Consider the following 27,393-nt stretch of genomic DNA (forward strand, 5'->3'; position numbering starts at 1 on the left):
GGATAAACTACATAAGGACTAAAATTCTATTGAGATGACCATGATTTAAATAAAAATCACTGGAGGTTAATGGAGAAGGCACTAAAGATAGAACAACTTGGTGCCTGCTTCTGTTTACCCACTGCCTTTCAGAGCCTTTATATACCATCATGTTAACACAGAATTGATTTCAAACCACAGTCTAGGGCTTCCCTGGTGGTGCAGTGGTTGAGAGTCCGCCTGCCAATGCAGGGGACACGGGTTCATGCCCTGGTCCGGGAAGATCCCACATGCCGCGGAGCGGCTAGGCCCGTGAGCCGTAGCTGCTGAGCCTGCGCGTCCGGAACCTGTGCTCCACAACGGGAGAGGCCACAACAGTGAGAGGCGCGCGAACCCCCCCCCCCAAAAAAAACAAAACACAGTCTATATAGACCAATTTCCATGTAACACTATTTTTAAAAGCTAAAATATGTTCAACTTCAATTGCTGAAATTCACAGATATCAGTTCATCAGAAATGCCTAAAGCATCCTCTGAACTCCTTTGTCCCTGATGCTCCTTTCACATCACAACAAAAGTAAAAAAGTAAAAGGTTTCCCCGAGGCCCAGATATCACATGTCCCTTAGGATCTATCTCATCAAGCTGGCAGGGAACAAATTTATTTACTTTCTTCCCTATCCATTGACTAAACATTTAAAAAAATTACTTCCCAACTGGTGTCTCATAATGCAATGTGCTGGAAATGTAAACACTGGCCTTTCTGTTCAGACTTTTATACTTTGGGAGCAGCAGGTTCACTCCTGATGTCTTTGACATCATTGGTTCTGCCCATCAAATAGAATTCTTTGTTGGGAACAAGACTGACAAAATGAGCAAGGCAGTTGGACATGGCATAAAAAGCTGAAATTGCAGCTATATCCCAGGCATCTTCTTGGTTGAATCCGTGCACCTCGAGCTTTTTGAAATGGTCATCTGTTATGTCATCAGCTCGGGAAATAGCAAGTGCAAATTCCAGCATTGCCTTTTCCCAGGCAGGGAGGTCAGACTTTCTCCAGTTCACACAGACCTGCAAGAAAACACACAGTTAGAAGCAGAATCTCTGTCCATCACAATACAGCCAATAAAACACAAGGCCTAACAAAATAAGCATTAATGAAAAAACCCAAGATTAGAGTAAAGAGGCAAAGTCAGGCCACAATAAACTTTCCAGACAGGTAAGTATCTTGGTCAAGTTCAATATAATGCAAACCTGGAACTCTAGCTCTGCTGGGAAATCTTCTTTGCTCACTCCAACTACTTCTTTCTCCTCTAAACACCCATTTCATCAGAAAGCTCAGAAACAAGACTCAGAGACTCTTAATACATAAGGACCCCCAAATACCAACCTTTTTGTATGAGAAAAGTGAAGCTTAGATAATTATCCCTTTGTCCCCACTTAATCCTAAATGACACAATATTTGCAAAATTAATAGCTGATACTTAAGCAATGAATATGTGCTAAGCATGTACTCAATGCTTCATATTAACTGTCTCATGTAATTCTTATAAAAATCCTAGGAAGCAATGCTTTTTATCACTCCCCATTTTATTGGCAAAGAAACTGAAGCTCAGAGAGGTCACACACTTCCCCAAGGTCACACAGCTAGAGAGTGACAGAGCTGGGATATGAATCCAAGTGTATTTGATTCCAATGACTATACTAATAATCATTACCCTTGCTAAAGCAAAATACTGGAAACCATTAACCACCTAAAAATAGGAAGAATAGTCCAGCAAACAATAGTGTGACACTATATCCTATGGTCATTAGGGAGACAATGCTTGAGAGACTGATCCTGGATGAGCAAAGGTCTGGCGAGTAGGCAGAAGGATCTCAGCAGGGAAAAGGGGATGATGCACCTATCTCGTTTAGCTTCTGGCTGGCAACAAAAGGCCCTCAGGGAACAATTTTCAAGGTCTCCACTCAGGTGGGGTCAGGAGGGAAGGTTGGGGGATAGGAAGACTGAATCTGAAAGTGAAATTAAGAAAACACTCCCATTTACCATTGCAACAAAAAGAATAAAAAATCTAGGAATAGGGGCTTCCCTGGTGGCGCAGTGGTTGAGAGTCCTCCTGCCGATGCAGGGGACACGGGTTTGTGCCCCGGTCCGGGAAGATCCCACATGCCACGGAGCGGCTGGGCCCGTGAGCCATGGCCACTGAGCCTGCGCGTCCGGAGCCTGTGCTCCGCAACGGGAGAGGCCACAACAGTGAGAGGCCTGCGTACCGCCAAAAAAAAAAAAAAAAGTATGAAATTAGAACACTCCCTAACACCATACACAAAAATAAACTCAAAATGGATTAAAGACCTAAATATAAGGCCAGAAACTATCAAACTCTTAGAGGAAAACATAGGCAGAACACTCTATGACATAAATCACAGCAAGATCCTTTTTGACCCACCTCCTAGAGAAATGGAAATAAAAACAAAAATAAACAAATGGGACCTAATGAAACTTAAAAGCTTTTGCACAGCAAAGGAAACCATAAACAAGACCAAAAGACAACCCTCAGAATGGGAGAAAATATTTGCAAATGAAGCAACTGACAAAGGATTAATCTCCAACATTTACAAGCAGCTCATGCAGCTCAATAACAAAAAAACAAACAACCCAATCCAAAAATGGGCAGAAGACCTAAACAGACATTGCTCCAAAGAAGCTATACAGATTGCCAACAAACACATGAAAGAATGCTCAACATCATTAATCATTAGAGAAATGCAAATCAAAACTACAATGAGATATCATCTCGCCAGTCATCAAAAAATCTAGAAACAATAAATGCTGGAGAGGGTGTGGAGAAAAGGGAACCCTCTTGCACTGTTGGTGGGAATGTAAATTGATACAGCCACTATGGAGAACAGTATGGAGGTTCCTTCAAAAACTACAAATAGAACTACCATATGGCCCAGCAATCCCACTACTGGGTATATACTCTGAGAAAACCATAATTCAAAAAGAGTCAGATGTGGCACATATATACAATGGAATATTACTCAGCCATAAAAAGAAACGAAATTGAGTTATTTGTAGTGAGGTGGATGGACCTACAGTCTGTCATACAGAGTGGAGTAAGTCAGAAAGGGAAAAACAAATACTGTATGCTAACACATATATATGGAACCTAAGGAAAAAAAAGGTCATGAAGAACCTAGGGGCAAGACAGGAATAAAGACACAGATCTACTAGAGAATGGACTTGAGGATATAGGGAGGGGGAAGGGTAAGCTGTGACAAAGTGAGAGAGTGGCATGGACTTATATATACTACCAAACGTAAAATAGATAGCTAGTGGGAAGCAGCCGCATAGCACAGGGAGATCAGCTTGGTGCTTTGTGACCACCTAGAGGGGTGGGATAGGGAGCGTGGGAGGGAGGGAGATGGAAGAGGTAAGAGATATGGGAACATATGTATATATATAACTGATTCACTTTGTTATAAAGCAGAAACTAACACACCATTGTAAAGCAATTATACTCCAATAAAGATGTTAACAAAAAAAATAAAAAGAAGTCACCGCAATGAGAAGCCTGCGCACCACAACAAAGAGTAACCCTCGCTCACCGCAACTAGAGAAAGCCTGGGCGCAGCAACGAAGACCCAACACAGCCAAAAATAAATAGATAAATAAATAAATGTACAAAAGGAAAATCAGCATGCAGTACATTTGTAATTTTTAGAATCCAGTGAACTAAAAAAATTTAAAGATTCATTCAAATACTACTTCCTTCAGGACACCTATCTTGACTCCTACCTTCCTCCCACAGAGGCAATCATTTCATCCTTTGTATTCTCAGGGCTGACACCCTAATCAGGTTGTTACAGACACCGTAACCCTTGGTATTTTCACGTGGTGACAGTGAACTCCCCCAGGGCATGGAAGGTGCTTCAGCTGAATTTCTGGCTCAGAGCAAAAGCTCAATTAGTCTTGTTGATAGAAAGTTACAGACTCCACCTGTCAACAAAGAAAAGGAACCAAGAGATACCACTTTTCCAACTTCTCAAGTAGCACAGATTTCTAAAAAGGAAGTGTTGGGAAAGAGTCCAGAAGGCCGTGGTACGGCCCAACCTCTCCGAAGGGCAACTCGGTCATTTCCCCGAGGGAAATACTGAGAAATGGTAAGGTGTATCCCAGAGGCAGTCGAGGGCAGCACCGCCCCTGCTGCACTGGCTCCAGGCCGTCAAGCCCCCCAAACAAGAAGCGGTCCTAATCCACCCAGGCGGATCTGCTGGGAAGACCCCACGCTCTGGCCGAAAGCAAGACGCGGCCTCGACGCTGGAAAGTGCGCCGCCGACTGCACTGGCCCGGGCCTCATCTGCATTTCCCAGTCGCAGCGGCCACTTTCACACCAAGAAAAGGCTGCACACGCCGTTCCGAAACGCGAACTTCGCAACCGCTGCCCAATTGGACCCCAACACCGCACTGGCGTGCTGCCTTAGTCTGGGTCCGCGGCTCGGAGACTGTCTCCGCACACTTGCTTGCGGTCTTGGCTTCCAGCCACTTGCACGTGGACGGACCTCTGCATCCCCAGGCCTGCCCGCCACCCAGGCCTCGGCCATGCGCGGTCACTCACCATCGGCCGCACGACGCCAAGGCGGCAAAGCACTGACACAGCGGCACGCGGCGTGAAGGCCAGGTGCCCTTCCCATGTGCCCAGCCCTCTGGGCCCGACGTGCAGGGCACCGCCTGCGAGATGCTTTCAACCTAACCCCTCCAGGCCTGAGCTTCAGGTCTCAGGTGACTACTCTTCTCCAGGCCTCTGATTTCATCTGTGGACTTGGGAATGAGCCAGACAGATGCCCACGTGCTTCCCACACAGAAGTGCCCTTGATATGCCTCCTCAGCCAGGTTTGGGCCGAGTTTCTGACAGAGACTCCTCTATTGATGTGGGGGTGCCTGAGGGACAATCCAGGGACCGTTTCCTGATCTCTCACTCTGTCTGGCCCAGACCCGACGTCATTGAGTACTATACAGGCATGGCCTTGGGTCAGCCGCGATCAAGGTAGTCGTGGTCACCGAATACCTGCTGGATCCAGACCCTCTGGAACTGGGTTGGAGTGGGGAGAAGAGAAAAAGAATCTGTGCCATTCCTTCTGCAAAAGGTAACCGACCAAGAACAGCTCCTGTGATAATCTGACTGCAAAACAACAAAAGTTACACTTCAGTTGGCCTCTATTATCTTATTCAGTTGGCTCAGCAGCATCTTACAGAATTTCAAGGGTATGTTAGAGATCATCTGTCTTAAACATCCTAAAACTCTAAAAATTAAGGTTGGAAGCAGATACCTCAGAGATGGGCAGAAGAAATGGAGGACAGCTAAAAGCCATCGGTCAGAGCCAAGCCTTTCCAGTCCCCAGGAGCTCTGACTCCTACTGGATTATCTGACCGAGTGCTAATTGGAGGTGCCAGTTGACAGATGAAACTGTGATTTCAAGTGAGAGCCCTGAAAGTCAGAAGGGCAGACCTGACATGCTATTGATTTGCAATTCAGCTGCTTCTCACATAGGCAACTAAAGCGTGCTCCAGCGACAGCAGCAGCAAGGATTTAAGTGCAGTTACTGATTTTCCCAGGCCATGTAGGGGCAGCTCAATTATGTGGAAATATGCATGTGATATGTATATATTTGCGGGGAAAAAAAAAAGCCTAGGGAGAAACGCACACCAAAATGTTAACATTCATTCATTCACCAGGTATTATCTATTTCGTGCCAGAACCTGCTCTACCAAGAATGAGAACTAGCTGACAGCCTAGCAAGGGAGACAAACGGGGCTGCAAGACTAACACGTTTCATTTTCTTCTGATTCTTCCCTGTGTCTTCCACAATGTGGATAGATACAAGTTTCCCACTGAAAAAGAAAATACTTTTCCTGGCAAAAGGTCAGCAGTCCTTCTGAGGCCGGAGTCAGAAGAGAGAGCCAACTCCTGAAGGCCCTCTGCTAACTTCCCAAGGTTCCCACGGAAAGAAAGGTGGCGGCGTCTTGTATCCCACTCTGCGATCCGAGACACTGGAAGTGGGTGCTCCGCGACTGACTCAAGCTGCGCGTTTCTGCTGCGGACCTGCAGACAGACTGCAGGACAGGCGGGGGCTAGAGACACAATCATAGCCACCTTGAGGGAACCTGCCGGCCCAGGACTAACCGGCTTCACAACAGGTTCAAGTCCCACAGGCCTGTGCTGCCGGAAACGGAAAGCCTGGGGCGGGCTGGCGATTGGACGCTGAGCCGGAAACCGGAAACTGTGTGGTGACGACCGCTATGGCCGAGGCGGCGGCTGTTGTTGCGGAATCCCTGGCGGGCTACAGGGCTCGGGCGGCACGTGCGGTGCTAGAGCAGGTGGTGCTCCCGGGTGAGGAGCTGCTGCTCCCTGGACAGGAGGACGGAGAAGGCCCAGGAAGTGCAGGGGAGCGACCGCTGCGCCTGAACGCCGGGGCGCGCTCCCGGGGGCGCGTGGTGTGCGGCCCGGGCTTGCGGCGCTGCGGCGACCGGCTGCTGGTCACTAAGTGCGGCCGCCTCCGTCACAAGGAGCCCGGCAGTGGCAACGGCGGTGGCGTTTACTGGGTGGACTCGCAGCAGAAGCGGGTGAGCTGCGACTCCAGAGGGGTTGTACGGCCGGGAGAGGGCTGGGAATACTCTTCGGAAGAAGCACGGAAGGGGCCCTGGAGCCCTCTTCTGTTAAGGCTAGCCAAGAGCCACCGTAGTCCTGTGCTTACCTCTGCACCTCCTTTAGAGGGACCGTGAACAACTGGAACGTGGCCCGAGACGGGCGACCAGGAGAGAAAGGAGTCTGAGAATCTTGGCATGTAAGGGGATAAGGGCTGTGAGACATGGTTATTGTCTTCAAAACTCCATAGGTCAGGGAGCAGAAGACTTGTCTTTCGGGGTCCCAAAGAGCCAGGCTTAATGAATAGATGTCACAGGGAGCTCAGTTTCTCTTAGAATAAATAAGAACTCTCACATAGGAAAAAATTGTCTGACAATGGAATGGCCTTCCTTGGTTGTAAGGACCCCTGTGTCACTGTACTCATATGCAAACAGAAGCTAGAGAGTTTCTGATAAGAATACAGAAGAGGTAGGTGATAGTGACGTAAATGAACAGACTGTTAGAAGCTGGAAACCCGAGAGTTTATCATGTGATTGTTTTTCTTTTACTGAAAGTGACATAATAAAGTTTGTTGTAAGATTTTTATCGATTTGTAAACATGGATTTCGAAGTATTTTCTAAATATTTACAATGACAAACATAAAGTAACCACTAAGGACTTGCTGAAGATGTCTTAAAAATGATTGTCATTTGTGGTTGTGCTCTCATTCTGTTTTCTTTTGTAGTATGTCCCAGTGAAAGGAGACCATGTGATTGGCATAGTGACAGCTAAGTCTGGAGATATATTCAAAGTGGATGTTGGAGGGAGTGAGCCAGCTTCTTTGTCTTACTTGTCATTTGAAGGTGCAACTAAAAGAAACAGACCAAATGTGCAGGTAATGACAGGACCTTTGGTTTCAAAAGTAAAAGAAATATCCGTTCCCTAAACACTCAAATATCCAGAAGGCTACCGGAATGATCCTGTTTCCCTAGTTGTATAGGATGATCTTGGAGGATCTGTGTAATCACCCCAGGCTTCAAGAGTTCCTTCAGATGCTCCAGCTCTGGGACCGGAACCACATACTTATTTTACATTTGCTATGTTGTTGGATGTTTTCATCTCTACTGAGTTGGAAGGTTATATGTGTTCTCTCTGTTATTTGTTATGTCCATATACACCAGACAAGGAAGTAAGCCATAGGCTCAGAGAGGAAGGAGAGAAGAGTGGTGGAAATTGCCATATCAGCCATCCATCTATCTTGGATGTGGGTCCCAGGACTGGCATTTCACAGCTTCAGTCACATCACTGTTTCCCAACAATCCCTTTTTGCAGCCGACAGAGGAGCAGTCTTGTTACCTCAAGTTTTCAATTTGGGCTTTTCAGGTAGCATGGCCATACTCTTCCTGTCCATCCAAGCAAGCCAGAAATTTGGTGGTTTCTTTACCCTTTCTCACTCACCTCTCTTGTGTCTTTAGTTGCTTTATCTTATTGATCCTTTTTGAGTCTCTCTGATCTTCCATGAACACGCCTTTATTTCCACTTTGCAAGTTCAGGCCTTAGCTATCCCTTGATTGGATTTAGTCACTGACCTCCTTAGTAAAGCCTGCCTGTACACTTTTGCCCCTCCTTTTAAGAGCTGACAGCCTCACACACCCCTTTCTCAAAAAAAAAAGTTTTTCAAAGCCTACATGTTTCCTTGGTATTATGCTCCAGAGGTCTTCCCTCATCCGTAATTATATCCTCCATGTGGCCCTGCCTGAACCACACCAAACTATTTAAGAGCACTACTGAATTCATAATTTCCTGCCCTTGTACCTTTGCTCATGCTGTTCCCTCTGCTTGGATTACTCTTTCCCCTTCTTAGCCGGTGGAATACATGCTTATCTTTCAAGACCCAGGCTGAGCACCACCACCTCCATAGAAACATCCCTAATTTTCAGTCACTTTTCTTATTTACTAGATTCAGCCTTGAATGAAGTTTGTTGTTTATATGTATATCCCAACTGCCCTCCGAAACCAAATGCTTCTAAAGGCAGAGAATGTTTTGTTCCTCTAGTTCCTTGAGGAACTAACAATACTAGGTACTTAACAGAACAAGTTTACTCTCCCATTTCCTTAGTTTTGTCATTTTGAAGTTCAACTCTTTGAGGTTTTTAAAATAAAATTTTAAAAAAAAATTTGTTTATATTTATTTTTGGCTACGTTGGGTCTTCGTTGACGCTTGCGGGCTTTCTAGTTGTGGCGAGCGGGGGTTACTCTTCGTTGCGGTGTGCAGGCTTCTCATTGCAGTGGCTTCTCTTGTTGCAGAGCACGGGCTCTAGGCGTGCGGGCTTCAGTAGTTGTGGCACGCGGGCTCAGTAGTTGTGGCTTGCAGGCTGTAGAGCACAGGCTCAGTAGTTGTGGCACACGGGCTTAGTTGCTCCGTGGCATGTGGGATCTTCCCGGACCAGGGCTCGAACCCATGTCCCCTGCATTGGCAGGTGGATTCTTAACCACTGCGCCACCAGGGAAGCCCCTAAAGTAAATCTTGCATGGAGAAATGTCACTGAATTACCAGTGTTCCATTTTGCTTGGAATAATTTGCATGCCAGGGGTTTCTGTAATTCTTTAAAGCAGTGCTGTGTAATAGAATTTTTTGTGATGATGCTAATGTTTTACATATGCACTGACTATTATGGTAGCCATTAGCCACACATGGCTGCTGAGCATTTGAAATGTGGCTAATGCAACTGAGAAACTGAATTTTAAATATATAGTTTTAATTAATTTAAATGTAAGTTTACATAACTACATGTGGGTAGTGGCTACTATATTTTACAGTGTAACCCCAGAGGGTATTCTCTGGCTTTTTTTTTAAAATCAATTATTTATTCGTTTATTTATTTTTGGTTGCATTGGGTCTTCGTTGCTGTGCGTGGGCTTTCTCTAGTTGCGGCAAGCGGGGGCTACTCTTCGTTGCGCTTTGTGGCCTTCTCATTGCGGTGGCTTCTCTTGTTAAGGAGGACGGGCTCTAGGCTCGAGGGCTTCAATAGTTGTGGCGCAGGGGCTCTAGAGCGCAGGCTCAGTAGTTGTAGCACCTGGGCTTAGTTGCTCTGCAGCATGTGGGATCTTCCTGGCCCAGGGCTCGAACCCACGTCCCCTGCATTGGCAGGCGGATTCTTAACCACTGTGTCACCAGGGAAGTCCTATTCTCTGGCTTTGAGATGGCTCCCAGTCTGGGGATTTTTCTGGTGGGGGAAAGGTAGGGGTACGTGCGTTAATTTTGCCTTCTTTTAAGGCACAACTCCAGAGTGACTGTGAGAATCCTGGAGTGTAGTCAGTCATTTAGCCACAGAACTGAAGGTGGCTGGCATTGCTACCTATGGAAAAGAACCAACAGCAGCACCTATAGCATGGTTTGTTGAGAGGAAATGAACTGTTTTTTAATTATCATTGTAGGTTGGAGATCTCATCTATGGCCAGTTTGTGGTTGCTAATAAAGATATGGAACCAGAGATGGTCTGTATTGACAGCTGTGGACGAGCCAATGGAATGGGTGTGATTGGACAGGATGGTCTGCTTTTTAAAGTGACTTTGGGCTTAATTAGAAGGTAAGTCCTGTTGCCTTCTGTCTTGCCTGTTGTCTTTTATATTATACCTTCTTAGAAAGCTGACTTATCTGTGGGATTTAGGTTCTTCATAACAATGGCTATAGCTCCTCAAAGTTAAAAATCAGTATCCATTTTAGCACAGTTGTAAACTCATGCATTTAGTCCCATCCTCTCAATGTGAATACATCAAATTCGGATGTATTTGGCGTTATAGTTTGTGTTGATATGGAGTCTGGATTTCTCTGCTGGAAGGTTGGTTGTTCCTTATAGCTGATATACTCAGACCAAATGTGAAAACTGGCCTTCCCCCACTTCTTAGTCACTTGTATACAGGTGCAATTTACTATTGTACAATATCATCAAATTTCTCTTATAATGGAAGCCAAATGAAGCTAGGCTGACATGATCCTCAAGCTTATACAGACATTCACAGAAAGCTCCTTCTTTTCTGTCCTGGTAGATTTAGTAGTTCCCAGAAGCAGATTCTTTGTTTAGACCTTTACCTACCCAAAGCTATGCCCTATTAAAGGGCTTTACTCCTAGAGCCACTGAGGTTCTTGCATATCTTGCATATCTCTTTGCTACTTATTCCGCAGATCTGCAGAATTAGTTCAAGAGATTAAAGAAGTATGTTATTAACCAAGCAGCACCTTTATGTTTTGAAAGAGTCAACACTCCTCTCCAAGTATTGAATTTAATACCAAGGAATAACTTACATGGTCAGGAAAATAAGGTTAAAGTGTTCTCTTAGCACCATAGACAGTAAAAAAGCTACAGTTTGAAAGTCAAGAATTAAGGTGCTCTGACAATGTGGAGGAAGAACTTTATACATTTTTTGTAAAGTTGGTGACATAGGGAGTTTGATTTCTTTGGAGAGGATAGTCCACCATTGACCTGTGGTAAGCTTCTTGGAAGAAAGAGGGCAAATGTTGTCATGTGCCTTGTTCTTGGGATGATGTTGGTGGAGCTCTGAATAACTGTGGAGAACTGCTCAGAAAAGGAGACTTCTAAAGGAAAGTCAGGTCACACCCTGCCACTTTATTTTCATTTTCTTTCTCTTCCTCACCAGGCTGCTAGCTCCAGACTGTGAAATCCTACAAGAAGTGGGAAAACTCTACCCACTGGAGATAGTATTTGGAATGAATGGAAGAATATGGGTTAAGGCAAAAACCATTCAGCAGACTTTGATTTTGGCAAACGTTTTAGAAGCCTGTGAACACATGACAGCAGATCAAAGAAAACAGATCTTCTCCAGATTGGCAGAAAGTTGATCTATGTGGGCTTTTTTATGGGTCAGTTGAGCCAAGAGACTCTGGGTTTCCCTGGGGGGAATGTTTCTCAGGTGAACCTCTCCTCATTAAATCTTCAGAAGACAAGATGTCTTATTAGAGTCCTAAATAAAATATTTTTATTAAAAAGTTACTGGCTGCCACTCATGTTCTTGTGGGTGAGACAAATCATTATAAAGTAATGATGTAGTTTTTTACAATAAAGTTTACGAAAAGTTACTATTATGGTTTATTTGATGTTAACTCCCTTAGTTTTGCTAGAGTGCAGCTTCTATAATAAACTGCAAGTGAGCATTAAAATAAGTTATTTTCTGATGATAGTAAAACATGTTCACCAAAGAAAATGTAGACTATGTAGAAAATATAAAGCAAACAAAAACCACCTGTAATCCTATTGTTTAATGGGTGAGTATGTAACAGCTAACAATTATCGTGTGCTTACCACGTATCAAGTATTGTTCCGAAAGTGTTCTGCATGGATTAAATCATTTAGTCTTAGTAACTGCAAAGACACTTAACCTCCCAGTTGAAGAAACCGAGGCACAGACTTTAACTTGGCCTACATTCTCAACTATTTGTGAATGTATATTTTTCAAATTAGAACTGCAGGATTACTTTATATACTACTTTGTTATATACTTTGATTCAAACAACATTTAATGTATTTCTTTCATGATTGCTATTAAAAATTCAATAGTTGTATAATATTTCATTTTCATGTTATAGGATATTTTGGACATGTCTAGTTTTTTGTTGTTCTGTAGATAATACAATGATTAGGATCTCTGATTCCAGGTCTAGCCAAATCTTAACTTTGTTAGGATCATTTCCAGGAAGCCAAACAAAAAACTACCTGCCTGGGTTTTGAAAAAATAGTAGAGGTTTGTGATGGAAAGGAAATTTGCATTTTAAGCAAAGCCTTTAAAGGTGAAAATGAAGCCTGACATGATCCAGGTCAGTGGTTCTGGGGTCAGAGACCTCCCTGATAATATATATAAGAGTTACAGACCCTGAAGCCTATCTATAGGAGGTCCCTTTTGGATGACAGAGATTATAGAACTCATTCAATATGTTGATAAAGACCAAACAGCATTATATATTCCTAAAGATGTTTCCTGAAGACTGGGCCATTTTTAAGTAGTAAACTGATATAATATATCAAGTGATCATAGCTGTTGAGGGAATAAATTGTGAAGGGGAGGGGACAGAGCACAGAAGTAACCTTTTGGCTCTTTTGAGATATAGAATACATTTTCTGAATTTGCTAGCAGCTTAGTTACCAAGTTTACTAACCCAAACTGGCCAGAGTAACTGAAGCAACTCTACCTGACTAGGACACGAGAAAAGATCACCGAGATTTAGGTTACCTAACATGCTTGTGTCAGATGCAATGTATTTTCTGGCTCTTTTCAAGTTAGACTTATCAATACTGTGTTTTTGCTTTTCATTTTGACCTGTTAATCACAAGTATATATGAAGAATCTAGTTTGTACAAGGCTCAGAAGGATACAAAGGTACTCCCACAAATTGTTAGGAGACTACTTGTTCAGAAGAGAGAAGCCCTCCACGCTCATACTCAGAATAGGGGAGACAGAGTAGGAGCCATAGATGGAAAAAAGTGCTATGGGGGGGGCTTAAAGCAGGGCTAGGTTAGGAAAGGCTGATCCTGCAAAGCCTATGTACAACATATTACTTGAGTTGGGGAAAATCAGCATGATCGAGATGGCTGGAGAAAGTCATACAACTTTATGATGCCCGTGTAGTGAAAATTAGACTCAATAGAATAATACTTACTTGATTATTTAAGCTATCTCTAAAGAGTAGGTATTTCACAAATAGATGTACAGAAGATGAATTAACACATCCAAAGCCATGTAGTTGTAGGGCTAATTCATTATTATGTAAACTTTTTAGTTAGTCAACATATATCTGGGCACTTCCTGTGAGCCAGGCACTATGGGAGATACAAAAGAGCATAAAATATGGTCCCTGTTAGTAACTCCTATCCCAGTGAAGAGCCAAGATGTCAAGTAAAGGCAAATGAGTACCACCACCATCCTCTGATCTGTTCTTTGGTCAAGGCAACTCCAGCAACTTCACCTCCTGCAGCTGCAATCTTAGGCTGTCCATCATTCCACTGAGTTCTGAAGAGTATAGCCTTTTCTGGAAGAAACTCCTTTCTTCAATGCTTCAGGCCAGTTTTGAGTCTCAAAGTAAGTGGACAGGATATCAAACACTGTTAGAAAGGTAAACAGAAAACATAGTGGCCATACAGAAGAAAAAGAGAACTAGTAAATGACTAATGGGGAAAAAAGTGTTCTGGAATATTTTATTCAACAAACTTACTCTACCACACACGGTACTAGATCCTGGGGAGACAGAGGCAAAGACACAGGCCCTGCTTACCTACAAGGACCTCAGCCTACACTGAGAGATACAGGCCTGTGAATGGACAATGCTGCAACAGAGAGGAACACAGTACAATGGGAACAAAACAAGCCCTGACGTGGCCTGGGATGTGGAGGGGAGCAGCCAAGATGCCTGTGAACTGAATCCTGAAGGACAAATAGGAATTCACTGTTCAATGATAGATTGAAGGCATGGCATTCTAGGACAAGGGAACAATTTCAACTACCTTTAACATAGTTGGGAACCAGGAAGAAAATGAAAACTGCCTCTGAGAGGCCAGAATACATGTCACAAAGTACATACAGTAAAGTCCAAGCATATCAAGTCACAGGGGAGACTGCTTCAGGGGCCGTTTATACTGAAACACAATGCAAAGAAGCAGCATCAGAACTAATACACGTTAAGCATGAGCCATGTGAGCAGTACCTTGATTGATGGCCAGTATCTCTGAATGATAGTTCTTCCCATTCTGGCGTCTGATCATGTATTCCTGGATTGGTAAGCGAGCAGTCTTGACAGAGTGTTCTTGGGCCTTTTGAAATGTCACCTTCTGTAAATCACAAATATTCTTCTTATAAAAATAATACACAAAGATAGTCTCATTGTAATATGCAGAGCAAACTGTAAGAATCCTCATGTACCACAACCCCAATTTCCATCTGTAATCATAATTAAATGATAAGTATTAAAATTAAGTAGCCTATGGTAGAATGGAAGAAAATGTAGATAAGGAAAAATGGCTTGTGCAGCAACACCTCACTTATTTGGGATTCATTTATCTGCTGGCTTCCACTCACTACTACTTACAACCAAGAAGGAAATAAGTAAAAAGAGGCACATCTGCAGCCACAATCTGCATCCAAAAATCCAAGCCGTCTAACCAATGAGAGGAGAACACTCCTGGCCCTAACTCAGTAAGACCCAATTCTGGACATCTGGAGTTTTCAGTCATAGCCAATTGGCAGCAGCAAATTAGAAATAAGGGAGACAGGATTCGAGTCAGGTATACCACCAGCAACAAGACAGCGTTAAGGTATGACAGCATATAGCCCAATGAAAAGGAAAGGCTCTGAAAACTACAAAAAGAAGGCAGAACTCAAAAAATCCAACAATCTGAGGCCATTTAGTGTCAGAGTACAGTAACTAATGTCCCTTTAAAGATGTCCCTGAGTCATGGACTGAACTTTAAATTATACTCACTACCTGGTAAGAAGCTCTGGGAAGGTCATCTACCTATTTGTAATTTCAGGATTAAAGGTTTAGATTACTGAGAAAATTAGCATACTTAGGTTTGGAAGGGACCTCGGTAGTTAACTATTCCACTCCAACCACCCATCCAATGTTTGTCTATCCTCTATGAACTTTCCCAGATGGCCTCTGGCTTTAAATGGACAACCCTTGTGACAGGGAGTTCATGCATCCTAGGGTAACCCATTTCAATTTTGATAGCAGCAGTTAATAGGAAATCTTCTTGATATTGAGGCAAATTTTCTATTTTCCCTGAGACTTCCAGTCATCTGTCCTAGTTCTGTTCCCCCAGGGCCACACCAGGCAAGTAAAATGGCCCTTCCACAAGACAGCCATTCAGACACTTGAAGGCAGGGATCATGCCCTATGAATCCTCTCATCTCCAGACTGACAACCTCAGTTCTGTTGACCTTTCCTTGACTATGATTTAGTTTTGAGTCCCTGCATTACTCAGGTCAACCTCTTCTGAACTTGTTCTAGCTTGTCAATGTCTATTCATTTACTGTCCCATATTGACTGGCCACTGTGAGTATGGTCTAACCAACTAGAACAGTGTGAAGCAGGCCTAGCACCTTCTTTGTTCTGACACTGGACTACCTGCCTCTCAGATTCACATGAAACACAATTCCGAAAGAGGACATCCAAAAATGTTTTAAGTGATGCAATTCAGATGGGATAAAGGTACAGCTACTTAAAGGACTTCTTTGAAGGATAATACTCCTTTGCATATATGAGCTATGATTATGTTTTAAGTCTATTCCTTTATAATCACTCTGAACTGAAGTACAGAATTCAAAGTTAGTAGGAAACTTGGATGCTGCCCTGAAGGAGTTTATAGTCTAGTTTCTGTTCTCTGAACATTTAAAGATAAAATGACTCCCCTTGAAGAAATCTTGTTCTTAGCATATTTCTGTGAAGAAGCCAAACTCTTAAGTAACAACTAAACAAATCTTTGTGCCAGTTATTTTTCAGTTTAAATGTTGGTGGAAAATAAAAAGAGGACAGTGTGTTAAATTTGCACATCTATAGATCATACACTGCTCACTGGCCCTCTAGAATTGTCTGCTTCAAAAAAGGGGATGTCACTCTGCTGTGGAAGACTGTATTTGGTTGTTATGTCTCTTTAATCTCTTTTAACCTTAAATAGCCCCTATGACTATTTCAGTTTTCATTACATTGACTTTTTTGAAAGTCTGGTCCAGGTGTCTTGTAGAATGTCTCACATCCTGGATCTGTTTATGATTAAATTCAGTTTAAACATTTTCTAATAAGAATACTTCACAGGTAAGATTCCATCACATCAGGAGGTACATGTCACTATTGGTGATTCTAAGTTTGATCATTTGTTAAGATAGGGACCTCCAGATCACTTTATTGTAATGGTACACTTTTGTGGGCTGGTACTTCGAGACCACTTGGAATAGTCAGTTCCCTCACAACCTTTCGTTTAGTCAATTCCCTGAATCAATGATTACACTGAGAGTGACAAAATGATGATTTCTCAATTCTATTATGCATTTCTCATTTATTAACTGGCATTCTTTAGAGCTCTCTCCTCCCCCACCTCCTGCCCATTTTTTAGATTATCACTATGGAGTCATGGAACTCTTTTTTAGAATAAATGCAGTTCAGTTAAGTATCATCTGTGTCAAATATGTGTATGTATCTCATATATACATGAAAAAATATACTCACATATATGAAAAATATATGTATATAAAATATACCCATAAACACATACTTGTGTGATCACAGACTATATCAAGAGGGATACACAAGAAAACCATGGTTGCCTCATGCAGCAGATACTGGGTGACAAGGATGAGAGGCAGACTTACTTTTCACTGTGCTCCTTTTTATACATTTTAACTATTATATCATTATTTATTAACTATGCAATATGCTAATTAAATATTAAAAAATTATCTCAACAAATATTTGTATAATAGAAATATATTTCAAAACTCCAATTATTCCAATAAAATTCCAATTCAACAAAAGAAATCTGAATGTCCTACTAAGGTAGAGATTATGGGATAAGACTTCTGTCAACAGGGAAGATGGCCTAAGAAGGAACAAACTGCTCTTTCACAAAGAACAAACAGCTGGTAAGAATGCTGAATCAAAGCTTCCTTGGTCAAGATCAGAGTCATCCTTGCAGGACTGAAGAGAGGAGAGAAGAAAGGAGTTCAATAATGGTTATTTATGTAATTACTAAATACTTCCCATTCCAGTCCCTGACTGGATTCTGTCAGGTCAGTGTTGCTGACATTGCTGATGAGAAGAGAGGGAAGTTGGCAAGTAGGAGGGCCAACCTAGGCAGAATAGGCTCTTACTTCCTATTGCCTCTGAGTTTTTAGGTCTTTTGGCCTAAGATTATGACAGGGCAAGGATTTCTTTCTCTAAAAGAAAGTGCCACTTTTCAAAATGCAGTTGTCAGGCCTAAAATGTACACCTACCTTCTGAATGCTTTCGTCCACAAGTCCACCAAGGATGTAAACTTTGTTTAGATCAACATCTTCAAGAGCTAATGAAAAAATGAAGGCCACTGAGGTCAATCTGTTTTATAATTTCTAAATCCAAAGACTGTAAAAGGAAAGAATTATTAATGATAAAAGTAGAAATTTAATGAAATAGAAAACAAAAAGAGAGTAGATTTGCTAATTAGATTTGCTAATTCCCTGGAAAGATCAATTAAATGTCAATTAATTAGACATATCTAATCAAATATGCAGACTCAAATCACCATTAGGATTCAGAAAGGAGGCAAAATGTCAAAGGAAGGTAAAATTGAAGAGAATACTGAGATCAACTTAATACAATAAAATTGAAAATTATGCGAAATAGATGATTTTCTGGGAAAAAAATATCTATCTAACATCAATCTGAGAAGGGTCAATGTGAGGAGGTGACAAGGAAAACTCATGAGGATTACCAGGTAACTCACAAGCTCCAGCTGAGGATGGAGACCCTAAATCTGTGCAGCTCTGTGCACATGGCAGGACAAATATGAAGCATTCAGTGAGGTCTCTGTCCATAAGAGGTGTGCAATTAACGTCCATTCCTTTTTTTTCTTGGATACACCTTGGGTGGCTTTAACAAACTCTGACCCCGGGAATAATGAAATAAAGGGCTGGATGCAATGTGCTACATGAATGCATGCAGTAAAGTACATACCATGTTCTGAGTCAGGAGTCAGGTACACAAGGGTTTCCAGAGGAAATAAACTAAAGCAGTCTTCTTCTGTTATGTCTAGCTGAAAAATGTAAACAATCCAATGTAGTGTGAACTACGTTAAGACACAGCCCACGCTGCAGTAACTAGTTACAGAGCATGTAGTTTCTATCAGGCATGGCTCCAGGTACATCAAGAGGATACATGTCTGACAACCTGTTCTCAGAAAGTGCCCAGTTGGGTAGCGGAAGTAGAAAGGTACAGACATTCGACCCTACAAAATGAGACAGAAAGTGGTAATGAGGCCCTAAGAGACATACCGGGAGCATGCCCCAGGACTACAGAGAGGGAATGACAACACCAGGGACAATGTTCTAGCAAAGAGAATGCTGGAACTGGGTTTCTGAAGAGGTGAGATTGACACACATACAAAAGGAAGAAGTATTCAAAGTGGAGGAAATCACCTAAGAAAAGCATGAAGACAGGAAAGCAAGGGGACTGAACTACGTGGCTCTTAGAGTGGATCTGTTTGGCTCACATACAGGAATCATAAAACACATACAGAAAAGTAAAGCTGGGAATGGCTGTGTTACAGGAGGGATCATTAAGGTAACAGCAACCACGACTAACTGTGCAGCACCACATAGGGTGCTTTTCACACTCGTTGCCTCAGAGGACCTCTCTGGAGAAGGCCACACTACCCAGTCTCAGCTACATAATGCAAACACACAAGGGCACTTTTAGTGGCACTTCTTAGGCACTGATCTGGATTCTTGCCTGTATGTCAATCACTACATTTAAGAGATCCTAGAGAAAGTATTGAAAGTAACTTAGTACTCCATAAAGCTCATCTTAAATCCATATTACTTCCATAAGGATTCTCTCTTTCCCCCAAAATTCATGTTCCCTAATTCTGCACTAAGAACAAGAAAGGAATCATGGCATGTCCCTAAAACATTCCTGGTACATAGTCTAGCATACAATACACTGGATACAAAATACAGCCCTAGATACTGGTAATATTAGTTTGCCAATGCAGTGGAAGGATGAAAATTTTAAAACATAAGAACTGATGAGAGGTTCTAAATTTTTAAAGATTGTAATAGTGAAAACATATAACATATACACATAAACATTTTTTTTTACACTGAAATGTGAAAAAGTAAAAAAAAATTACTATTACCCCCTCCAACCTACTTTTCAGATGACAATCCAAATAATATGCAAAATGAGGCTTACCAGATAACTAGAAAATCCATCATTCATCCTCAAACACTCTTCATACAGGGGACTGTCTGTGGTGAATCCAGTGAGGCAGATCCAAAATGGCCTGTCAGCTTTTTTATTTGAGCCATACAACCTTCGGATCTGTCCAGCCAGTCTACTTAATTCCTTCGAAGAAGTAAGGACAATTTATGGTAGGAACATGCCCACTCTTTCTAAATTCATTATCAACAAATGGTTACTCAGTAAGTTCACTGAATACTACTCTGGGAAAGCTCATGAATTCAATGGCCCTTTTACTCCAGGAGTGAGTACATGCATGTATGCATGTGTGTTACATCCCATGGTATCACACCTTATAGATGAAACTTAAGGTAATGATACTAGCCCAGAAAACCAAGACCTCTCCCTCCTTCTGGATCTGCTGATATATATGTATATATAAATATATACATATATATATATAAAATTTTTCTTTTAGCTTTTACCTAAAATCTTACCATGTGGGCTTCCCTGGTGGCAGAGTGGTTACGAATCCGCCTGCCAATGCAGGGGACACGGGTTCAAGCCCTGGTCAGGGAAGATCCCACATGCCGTGGAGCAACTAAGCCCGTGCGCCACAACTACTGAGCCTGCATTCTAGATCCTCTGAGCCACAACTACTGAGCCTGTGAGCCACAACTACTGAATCCCACGCCTAGAGCCCGTGCTCCACAACAATAGAAGCCACTGCAATGAGAAGCCGCGCACTGCAATGAAGAGTAGCCCCCGCTCACTGCAACTGGAGAAAGCCTGTGCCCAGCAACGAGGACCCAATGCAGCCAAAAATAAATAAATAAAATAAATAAATTTATATATATAAAAAAATCTTACCATGTGATGGTTACTGTTTATCAAAAAGAGATTAGATTACTGCACAGATGTTTTTATACTCCATCAGTTAAACTTGGCACCTTCTCCCTAACTTCAGGAGCTGTCATAGGTTTGGAAGTTTTAACTTTCCATTCTGATTTATTAGAGATATCACCCGTATAGAAAGGTAGTTTCACAATCTGGCCTGATTTGGTTCAGTACAGGAAAAAAAAAAAAAGCTTTGGATTTGATTTAATCTGATATCTCAATTAATATAAACATTAGAAAATTCTTAGTTGACCTTTTCAGAGGACTATAGTTAGAGGTTCCATGGAAGAATCCTAGATCCTAATTTCTCTGAAAAACATGCAAACACTAGCATGTATAACAGGGACGTTGGAAAACACAGATTTCTTTTGTGGTGTAAGGCCTAAAATCAAGGCCCAATATTGTGTGCCGCTTTGATAGCTGGTGAAAATAAGAGGCCTTGAATGGCCTAACTGCAAGTTCCCCTCCCAATTCTGCTCCCATGGATAAGGTTCACTAGCTAAACAATTTTTTTTTTTAATCAAAGGGATTCCTTTGATAAAGGGTTCCTGCTATCCCTGAGTAGTGGGTTTCAATTCTCTGCCAGCCCATGGAATTATTACAGCAAACCAATCACATCTTCCTGTAGGAATCTAATTTCTTGATACTACAAAACCTACCCCCCACGGCCCCTGGTTGTTCATTCTGTTCCCGAGTGCAATCCCATGTGGCCCTGCATGATGTCCAGTGTCATCCTCCCCTCGGGCTGAGTATATGTGACCAATAAACTGCTATAGATCTTATCTGTCCAGTGTCGAGTGTTGTGTGTTCAGCCATCCCCAGAATCATAGGGTGAAAAATCCCTCCTTCACCGACAGGGCAGCTTTTTAAAACACACACATTGTAGAAAGACCTCCCACCAGGTAATCTCCCCACAACATGCAACCAGGCGAATATTCCTCTCCCCGGCAGAAGGCCAAAGATTTCATCTCTGGAGAATTCAACCTGAAAGTCTCCATCTAGACTGGGGATACCATAAGCACAGAGGCAAAGGCAGTGGGCTCAAAACAGAAGATAAAGGAAAAATTTTTAAACTAAACCATATATCTATTCTCTTCCTGATTCTTTACAACAGCCATCTCAGAACTTAGTAGCCATGTGTAGAAAACTAAACACATCTGCTGGTTTACCAGAGAATCATAGAAGCTGGAGCTGGTCATGTTCTTTGTGAAAGCTGTTCCCACCTGGACCTCCCTCAGGTGAGCAGGAATTCAGAGTTCAGTGGATGTTTTACCTTCTTAGACATGTGGTGGGTCATACTCAAATCGATACAGAGTCTTGGTCCTGAGTGTTTGGCTTGCAAAAGTCTTTCCTTGGTTAAGGATCTCAGAAAACGTTTGCTGTGCTGGGGGTAGATGCCTAGAGTAGAAATATCAGAAAGGAATAAACGTGGAAAAACTGAAAAATGTTATTCAGTAAGAAATAAATCTCCCCAGCCAGGTGAGTAATTTTTGCATATGAAGAGAAACTGGAAGCTCATGCAAGGTATTCATTCATTAGGCAGTTTAGGTATAGCAGAATGGTAAAATGAGTGCTCTGGAGCACACTGCTGGATCGCAGAGTTCAGTTTGTTCATTTATTACCTATATGATCTTGGGCATGTTATTTATTTCTTTGAGCCTCAATCCCTTCACCTAGAAAATGAGGATAATAAAAGTACTTACCCTTATGGTAATCCATGTAAAATTCTTAGCACTGAACCTAGCACATAGTACTGAATAAACATTGGCTGTTGTTGTTATCATTCTTTCTACTTCTGAGCTTATAAACACATACATGCACTAGACAGCTATATTTGAAAGGCAGCCTCAAATGTTGCTCTCTTTGATACTTTGATTCCCAACAAAATAGGCTAATAGGTCCTATCTCCCAGATGTTTGTTTTACTTAAAAACACTATCCCTAACTCTCCTAGGAACAGGCAGATACCAGTTTGCTAAGAAATAAATATAATTACACCAGCAATCTGATTTATTGTTACCTGAATTTTCTACACGATTGGCTTTTCTTCTTTCTTTCTCTTGTCTTCTTTTACTCTTCTTTGCTGCAACTATCTTTTCCCAGTGTCTCTGTTTTCTTTGGACATTTTTCTTATGTTATCCAGAAAACAAAATTGTTTGAGAACTTCATAAGCACCAAAAAGGAAAATGAATATTAGAAACAGTTACTTAATTATTTTTTAAATTTAGATTAAAGTTAGGAGAGAAAAAGGGTATTAGTCTTAAAAACAAAAATGGGAGGGAAGAGATATGGGAACATATGTATATGTATAACTGATTCACTTTGTTATAAAGCAGAAAGTAACACACCATTGTAAAGCAATTATACTCCAATAAAGATGTTAAAAAAAAAAAAAAAAAAAAAGGACTAGATTGCGTTTAGAGAAAGCAGAACCCCAGAAAAGAGATGTGACATGCCCAAGGTCACAGTAAATTTATTAGGGACAGGGTTGAGATTTCCTGACCCTTCTGAGGTGTACAAAAATTCCTCTTAAGTTTACTTACTTTTTCTATGACTCAAATGGAACTGAAACCTTAAGCCAGGAAACTCATCCCTCGGAATACACCTAACTCATTCCCAGTCTTTTTTTTACCAATATCTATCCTTAGAACAGGGGTCTCTGGAACATTCCGTCGTCTCAAAGCCCGTGACCATAAACAATCCATTCCACTCACCGAGCGCCACACTGCATTGCTTGTAGGCAGGGTCATCTCCTCTCGATGCTCACATTCCACGTCAATCTGTAGAAGCTGGAAGCTTTCAGAGATGCCATCTTCACCTGTGTCCTCTAGGGTGACTTCTTGCTCCTGCAGCACGTGTGACTCTGTTTTCTGAGAGCTCCCTTCTAACTTCCAGTCCATGTGCTTAGTCCTCTGTCCTTTTCACCCAGATTAGGAAAAGGCACAATTATGTGAGACATTACATTATTTAATTTGCAGAGGTATTTCCCTATATCCAAATGACAAACAGGGTTACTGCATTACTGAAGGAGTAGAAGTGTGTAAAATACTAACACAGATTAACTGAACTGAGAAAAGCATGTGTGTCTTCTAGAGAAATAAGTCAGCACAGAAACCTTTCAGTAGTAAGGAAGCCAAATTCACTTCTTAGAAGACAAGCACAACTCCTGACAACCCCAAGAAATCAAAGATTATTCACTGCTGCAGTGACACAGATAATGAGTTCATTTACTGTATTCTTTGAAATGCACGTATGAGTTGAGGGCGAGACAGAGATGGCAAAATCCACCTATCCCATTATGTTTCTGTTTATTTTCAAAACCATTCCTTTAGCAAATATTTACTGAGCACCTACTCTATGCAAAGTCCTGTACTAGAAACATCCTGGGAGGTTCACAGCTAGCCAAAAATTATGGTGAAGAGTGGCCCCAAACCAACCAAGAATTCTAGGTTGCACACATTCCCTCCCCCAACTCAGTATCACTGCAGCAGAAAGCCACAGTCATAGTGGAAACGGCTAATATCCATCAGAAGTGCTGAGGTAGAAAAAAATGAAGAACCATTGTTACAACACACTTAACTAATGTAATAATTTCAAAGTGGTGTTCAAAATCCTTGAGGAAGATATGACTAAGAAGTGTTCTAGTCTACAGCTAAGTGTCACAAAGAATGGTATAACCATTGCTCATGGCTGCTCCTCTGAGCCTAGTGTGCTACCTACGTATTAGGAAAAGTGTATCGTTGAAAAAATAAATTATGTAATATGATCCATGCACATGGTAAAAAGACTTAGTTGTAAGAAAAGTAATGATCAATTCTCTGACCCCTTCCACCTTGGGGGGGTGGGGGAGCAACACTTGTTAACCAGCTGTTTTTAGTTCTGGTAATTTACTCCTTAACCTGAAATCATATGCTTACACCATTACTTCCTGATTCATCAACTTTCCCTATGAAACACTAAAACTCAAATCACTTTAATTAGCCCCTTTTATTTTTAGCTCTTCTCTTAGTTACCTTGACCTTTAAATTCTTTTGAGGTATAATTTATACACAATAAAATGCCAAGATTTTAAAGGGTGTAGCTCAACAAGTTTGTGTGTTGGGAGGGATGGTGGGGAGAGGTTTGAAGGGGTGGGAAGTGAGGGATGGGAATATACAAGCTCAATGAGTTTTTGACAAGTGCGTAGGGCCTGTATTACCCACACCCCATCAAGATATAGAACATTTCCATCACTCCAGAAAGTTCCCTTCCTTCTGCACTTTCCAAGTCAATCTCCATCCCACTCTCACTGCTTTCCAAATGCAATCATTGCTCTTTTTTCTATAACCATAGATTAGCTGTGCCTTATGTTATTTAAATGGACTCAAACAGTGTGTACTCTTTTGAACTTGGCATTTTGCCCCACAACTTGTTTTTGAGATTCATATATATTGCTTCATGTATCAGTAGTTTGTTCCTTTTTATTGCTGAGCAGTATTCCACACATGAATATACCACAATTTGTTTATTCTCCTGTTGATAGACATTTGAGATTTTTCCAGTTTGTGGCTTTTACGAATAAAGCGGCCAAGAAATTCTCATACAAGCGTTTTTGTGGACATATGTTTTCCTGTCTGTTGGCTAAGTACTAACAGAATTGCTGGGTCATAGGATGGGTGCTATTTAACTCCTAAGAAACTGCACTCAATTTCCCAGAATGATTGTAACATTACACACTGCTGTCAGCAGTCTGTGAGAGTTCCAGATGGTCTGCATCATCCCCAACATTTGCTGTTGTCAGGGTTCTTAATTTTAACCATTTTTGTGTAGTGGAACCTCACTGTTTTAATTTGCATTTGTTTGATTATTAATGATATTGAGCTTTTTTTTTCATGCAACTTATTGGTAATTCATAATATATCTCTGTGAGGTTCAAGTTGATGACATTGAAATTAAAATGGAGTAATAGTTCAGGAATACAAAAATGGGGTTGGGTGGCCATTGAAGATCTGGTCTCAGGCACGGCTGCATCACTGAGAACTTGAACTTTCTCTGAACTGTACCACACCCAAGGACACCATCAGTCATACTCTAACACCGGCCAGCTGCAATATTACGGTCTCAAGGTCTCCCCTTGTAACTATGCAACCATTTCAGACCCCAACCAATTCTTACTTAATAAACACCCTTACTTCTTGCCACCTCCAATTATAATTCTTGATAAATAACTCATGTAACTAACTGTAACCTTGCAGTTTTTGCCTTTATAAGCTTGCCCCATTTTGTAGCCTGGAGGAACACAATTCAAGTGCTTCTTGAATCTGTGTCTCCCATGCTATAGTCCTCAATGTGGCTAGAATAAAACTCTCTTCTATTCCTATTATAGATTGTTTACTGATTATTTGTCTGGACACTTACAATGGCCTATATTGATAATTAATGATCATCCATTGTTCTCTGCACTATCTGGTCTACTTGCTGTTGCTGTTCCTTAAACATACCAAGGATGTTCCCACCTTAGCGCCTTTGCACTTGCTGGTCTTTCTATCTCAATCCTCTTCTCCTAGATAATTATATGACTACCTTCCTCACTTCGTTCAGATTTTCATTAACCAACATGGCACACTTTTTACTTATTTTTTTTGTCTGAATTTTCCCCTTCCTATAATGTAAGCAAGTGTTCTGTTTGCTTCATTCACTACATCCTCAGTGCCTGGCAACGAGCTTCGTACATAACAGACGCTCAATAAAGACTTGCTGAATTAATAAATCCTCCACTCCACCATCTCTCCGTTGACAGAGGCCTCAGAACTTTTTTCTAACCCAAGTCCCACCTGATGAGCATATCCCTGGGCGCTAAGTGATGGAGACTTCTCTCATCTCCTCGTTCTAAGTTTCAGCCACCAAAGCCGGCTCCACTCCTCGGTCACCTTCAGCACTAGAACACCCTGACCCCAATCTCGAGTGTACACCGCGTGCAAGCCCAGTCTGGTCCATAAGCTGCGAGTACGACGGGAAGCAGGAAGGAACAGCGCCAAGAAGGTGGGGGACATGAGGCCACACGACTGCTGGGCGGGCGCCTGCTCCCCAGGCGCCTGTCTGCCCTGCCCGCGAACGAGGCGGCATTCCCAGGCCGGACCCCCAGCCCCCACCCCTGCCGGCAACGAGGCCCCGGCGTACCTGATCCCGTCACCTCACGCAGCAGCAGAGAAACCCACCAAGCCCCACCTCCGACTTCACTTCCGGTTCCTGCCCCTCTCCGAGTAGCATTCTGGGAGTTGTCGTTTTCAGCCTAGCGGCTGTGTGTTCCGCGAAGACTTGGGCTTCGGCTGCCGTGCCCACGGTAGTACTAAGGAGCTGCGTCCCGCTAGAAGGTTGCCGCGCCTCACTGAGCCTCCGTTTCCTCGCACGTTAGCTGGGCATACAATCCCAGCCGCTCGCCGACCTCACAGGGCTGCTGCAGGTGACCAGGCGCTTTGATGGCTGTCAAGGGCTGGACACGGCGAAGGTGGGCTGAAACCAGACTCGAACCACCCCTCATCTCGCAACCTGGGGGCCTTGCCTTCCCCTGGTCTCCCTGGGCTTCCCCACAACCAGAAGAGCCCACGAGCTGACATAGTTCCCCTCACCACTAGCTGGCCATCCAGGATCATAACAGATATCCCGGCTTGGGCAGATCACGAATTAGTCTAGCCTCTGGCCACTCTCCCTCCTCTTTCTCGCCTCACAAATCCACGGGGAAACTTGAGTCTCAGAGACCTGAAGCGACTTGTCCAAGCCTTGGCCTGATAAAAGCTATCAACCACTCTTCCCTTTATTCCTGCAGTCCTAGGGGTCTCATGCTTTCGAGAGACCCTACCATGAATGAGCCTGAAACACCTCCTGCCCAAGAAACCACAGCCTTGTTGGATCCGTCCTTGGCCTCACGGTTTCCCCTCAGGACTTTTCTTTCCACAGCTTCTCCAGCACCTCCCACCCCA

At 42.4% G+C, this 27,393-nt stretch overlaps 3 protein-coding genes across 7 annotated transcripts; 1 reads left to right on the forward strand and 2 right to left on the reverse strand.

Annotated features, from left to right (window-relative positions):
• Positions 1–417: 417 nt before the first annotated feature.
• Positions 418–6,157, reverse strand: LOC132426587 (uncharacterized). Of its 4 annotated transcripts, none has more exons than XR_011246498.1 (3): positions 5,804–6,157; positions 3,774–5,157; positions 418–1,045 (listed from the first exon to the last, which is right to left on the reverse strand). XR_011246498.1 is itself a non-coding variant. In XM_060013376.1 (3 exons), the coding sequence occupies exons 1-3, from the start codon at positions 6,121–6,123 to the stop codon at positions 752–754; spliced, it is 648 nt and encodes a 215-aa protein (XP_059869359.1). In that variant the 5' UTR covers positions 6,124–6,157; the 3' UTR covers positions 418–751. The 4 variants fall into 4 exon arrangements, 1 of the variants encoding a protein (XP_059869359.1); XR_009519731.1 differs by having other exon boundaries at positions 3,774–3,974; positions 5,044–6,157; XM_060013376.1 differs by having other exon boundaries at positions 5,044–5,157; positions 5,884–6,157.
• A 114-nt stretch (positions 6,158–6,271) lies between these two features.
• On the forward strand, positions 6,272–11,603 carry EXOSC3 (exosome component 3). Its single transcript, XM_060014500.1, has 4 exons — positions 6,272–6,599; positions 7,347–7,496; positions 10,040–10,191; positions 11,261–11,603. Exons 1-4 carry the CDS (start codon positions 6,276–6,278, stop codon positions 11,460–11,462), a joined length of 828 nt encoding a protein of 275 aa, XP_059870483.1. The 5' UTR covers positions 6,272–6,275; the 3' UTR covers positions 11,463–11,603.
• A 1,727-nt stretch (positions 11,604–13,330) lies between these two features.
• TRMT10B (tRNA methyltransferase 10B) lies at positions 13,331–26,631 on the reverse strand. 2 transcript variants are annotated; one of them, XM_060014499.1, is made up of 9 exons: positions 26,594–26,613; positions 23,149–23,346; positions 22,455–22,563; positions 21,709–21,833; positions 19,551–19,703; positions 18,315–18,393; positions 17,597–17,664; positions 14,316–14,439; positions 13,331–13,716 (listed from the first exon to the last, which is right to left on the reverse strand). In XM_060014499.1, exons 2-9 carry the CDS (start codon positions 23,332–23,334, stop codon positions 13,610–13,612), a joined length of 951 nt encoding a protein of 316 aa, XP_059870482.1. In that variant the 5' UTR covers positions 23,335–23,346; positions 26,594–26,613; the 3' UTR covers positions 13,331–13,609. The 2 variants fall into 2 exon arrangements, with proteins under 2 accessions (XP_059870482.1, XP_059870480.1); XM_060014497.1 differs by having other exon boundaries at positions 13,332–13,716; positions 23,149–23,351; positions 26,594–26,631.
• Positions 26,632–27,393: the final 762 nt, after the last annotated feature.

Source organism: Delphinus delphis, chromosome 6 (genome assembly GCF_949987515.2).
Source record: "Delphinus delphis chromosome 6, mDelDel1.2, whole genome shotgun sequence".
Classification (NCBI taxonomy): Eukaryota; Metazoa; Chordata; class Mammalia; order Artiodactyla; family Delphinidae; genus Delphinus; species Delphinus delphis.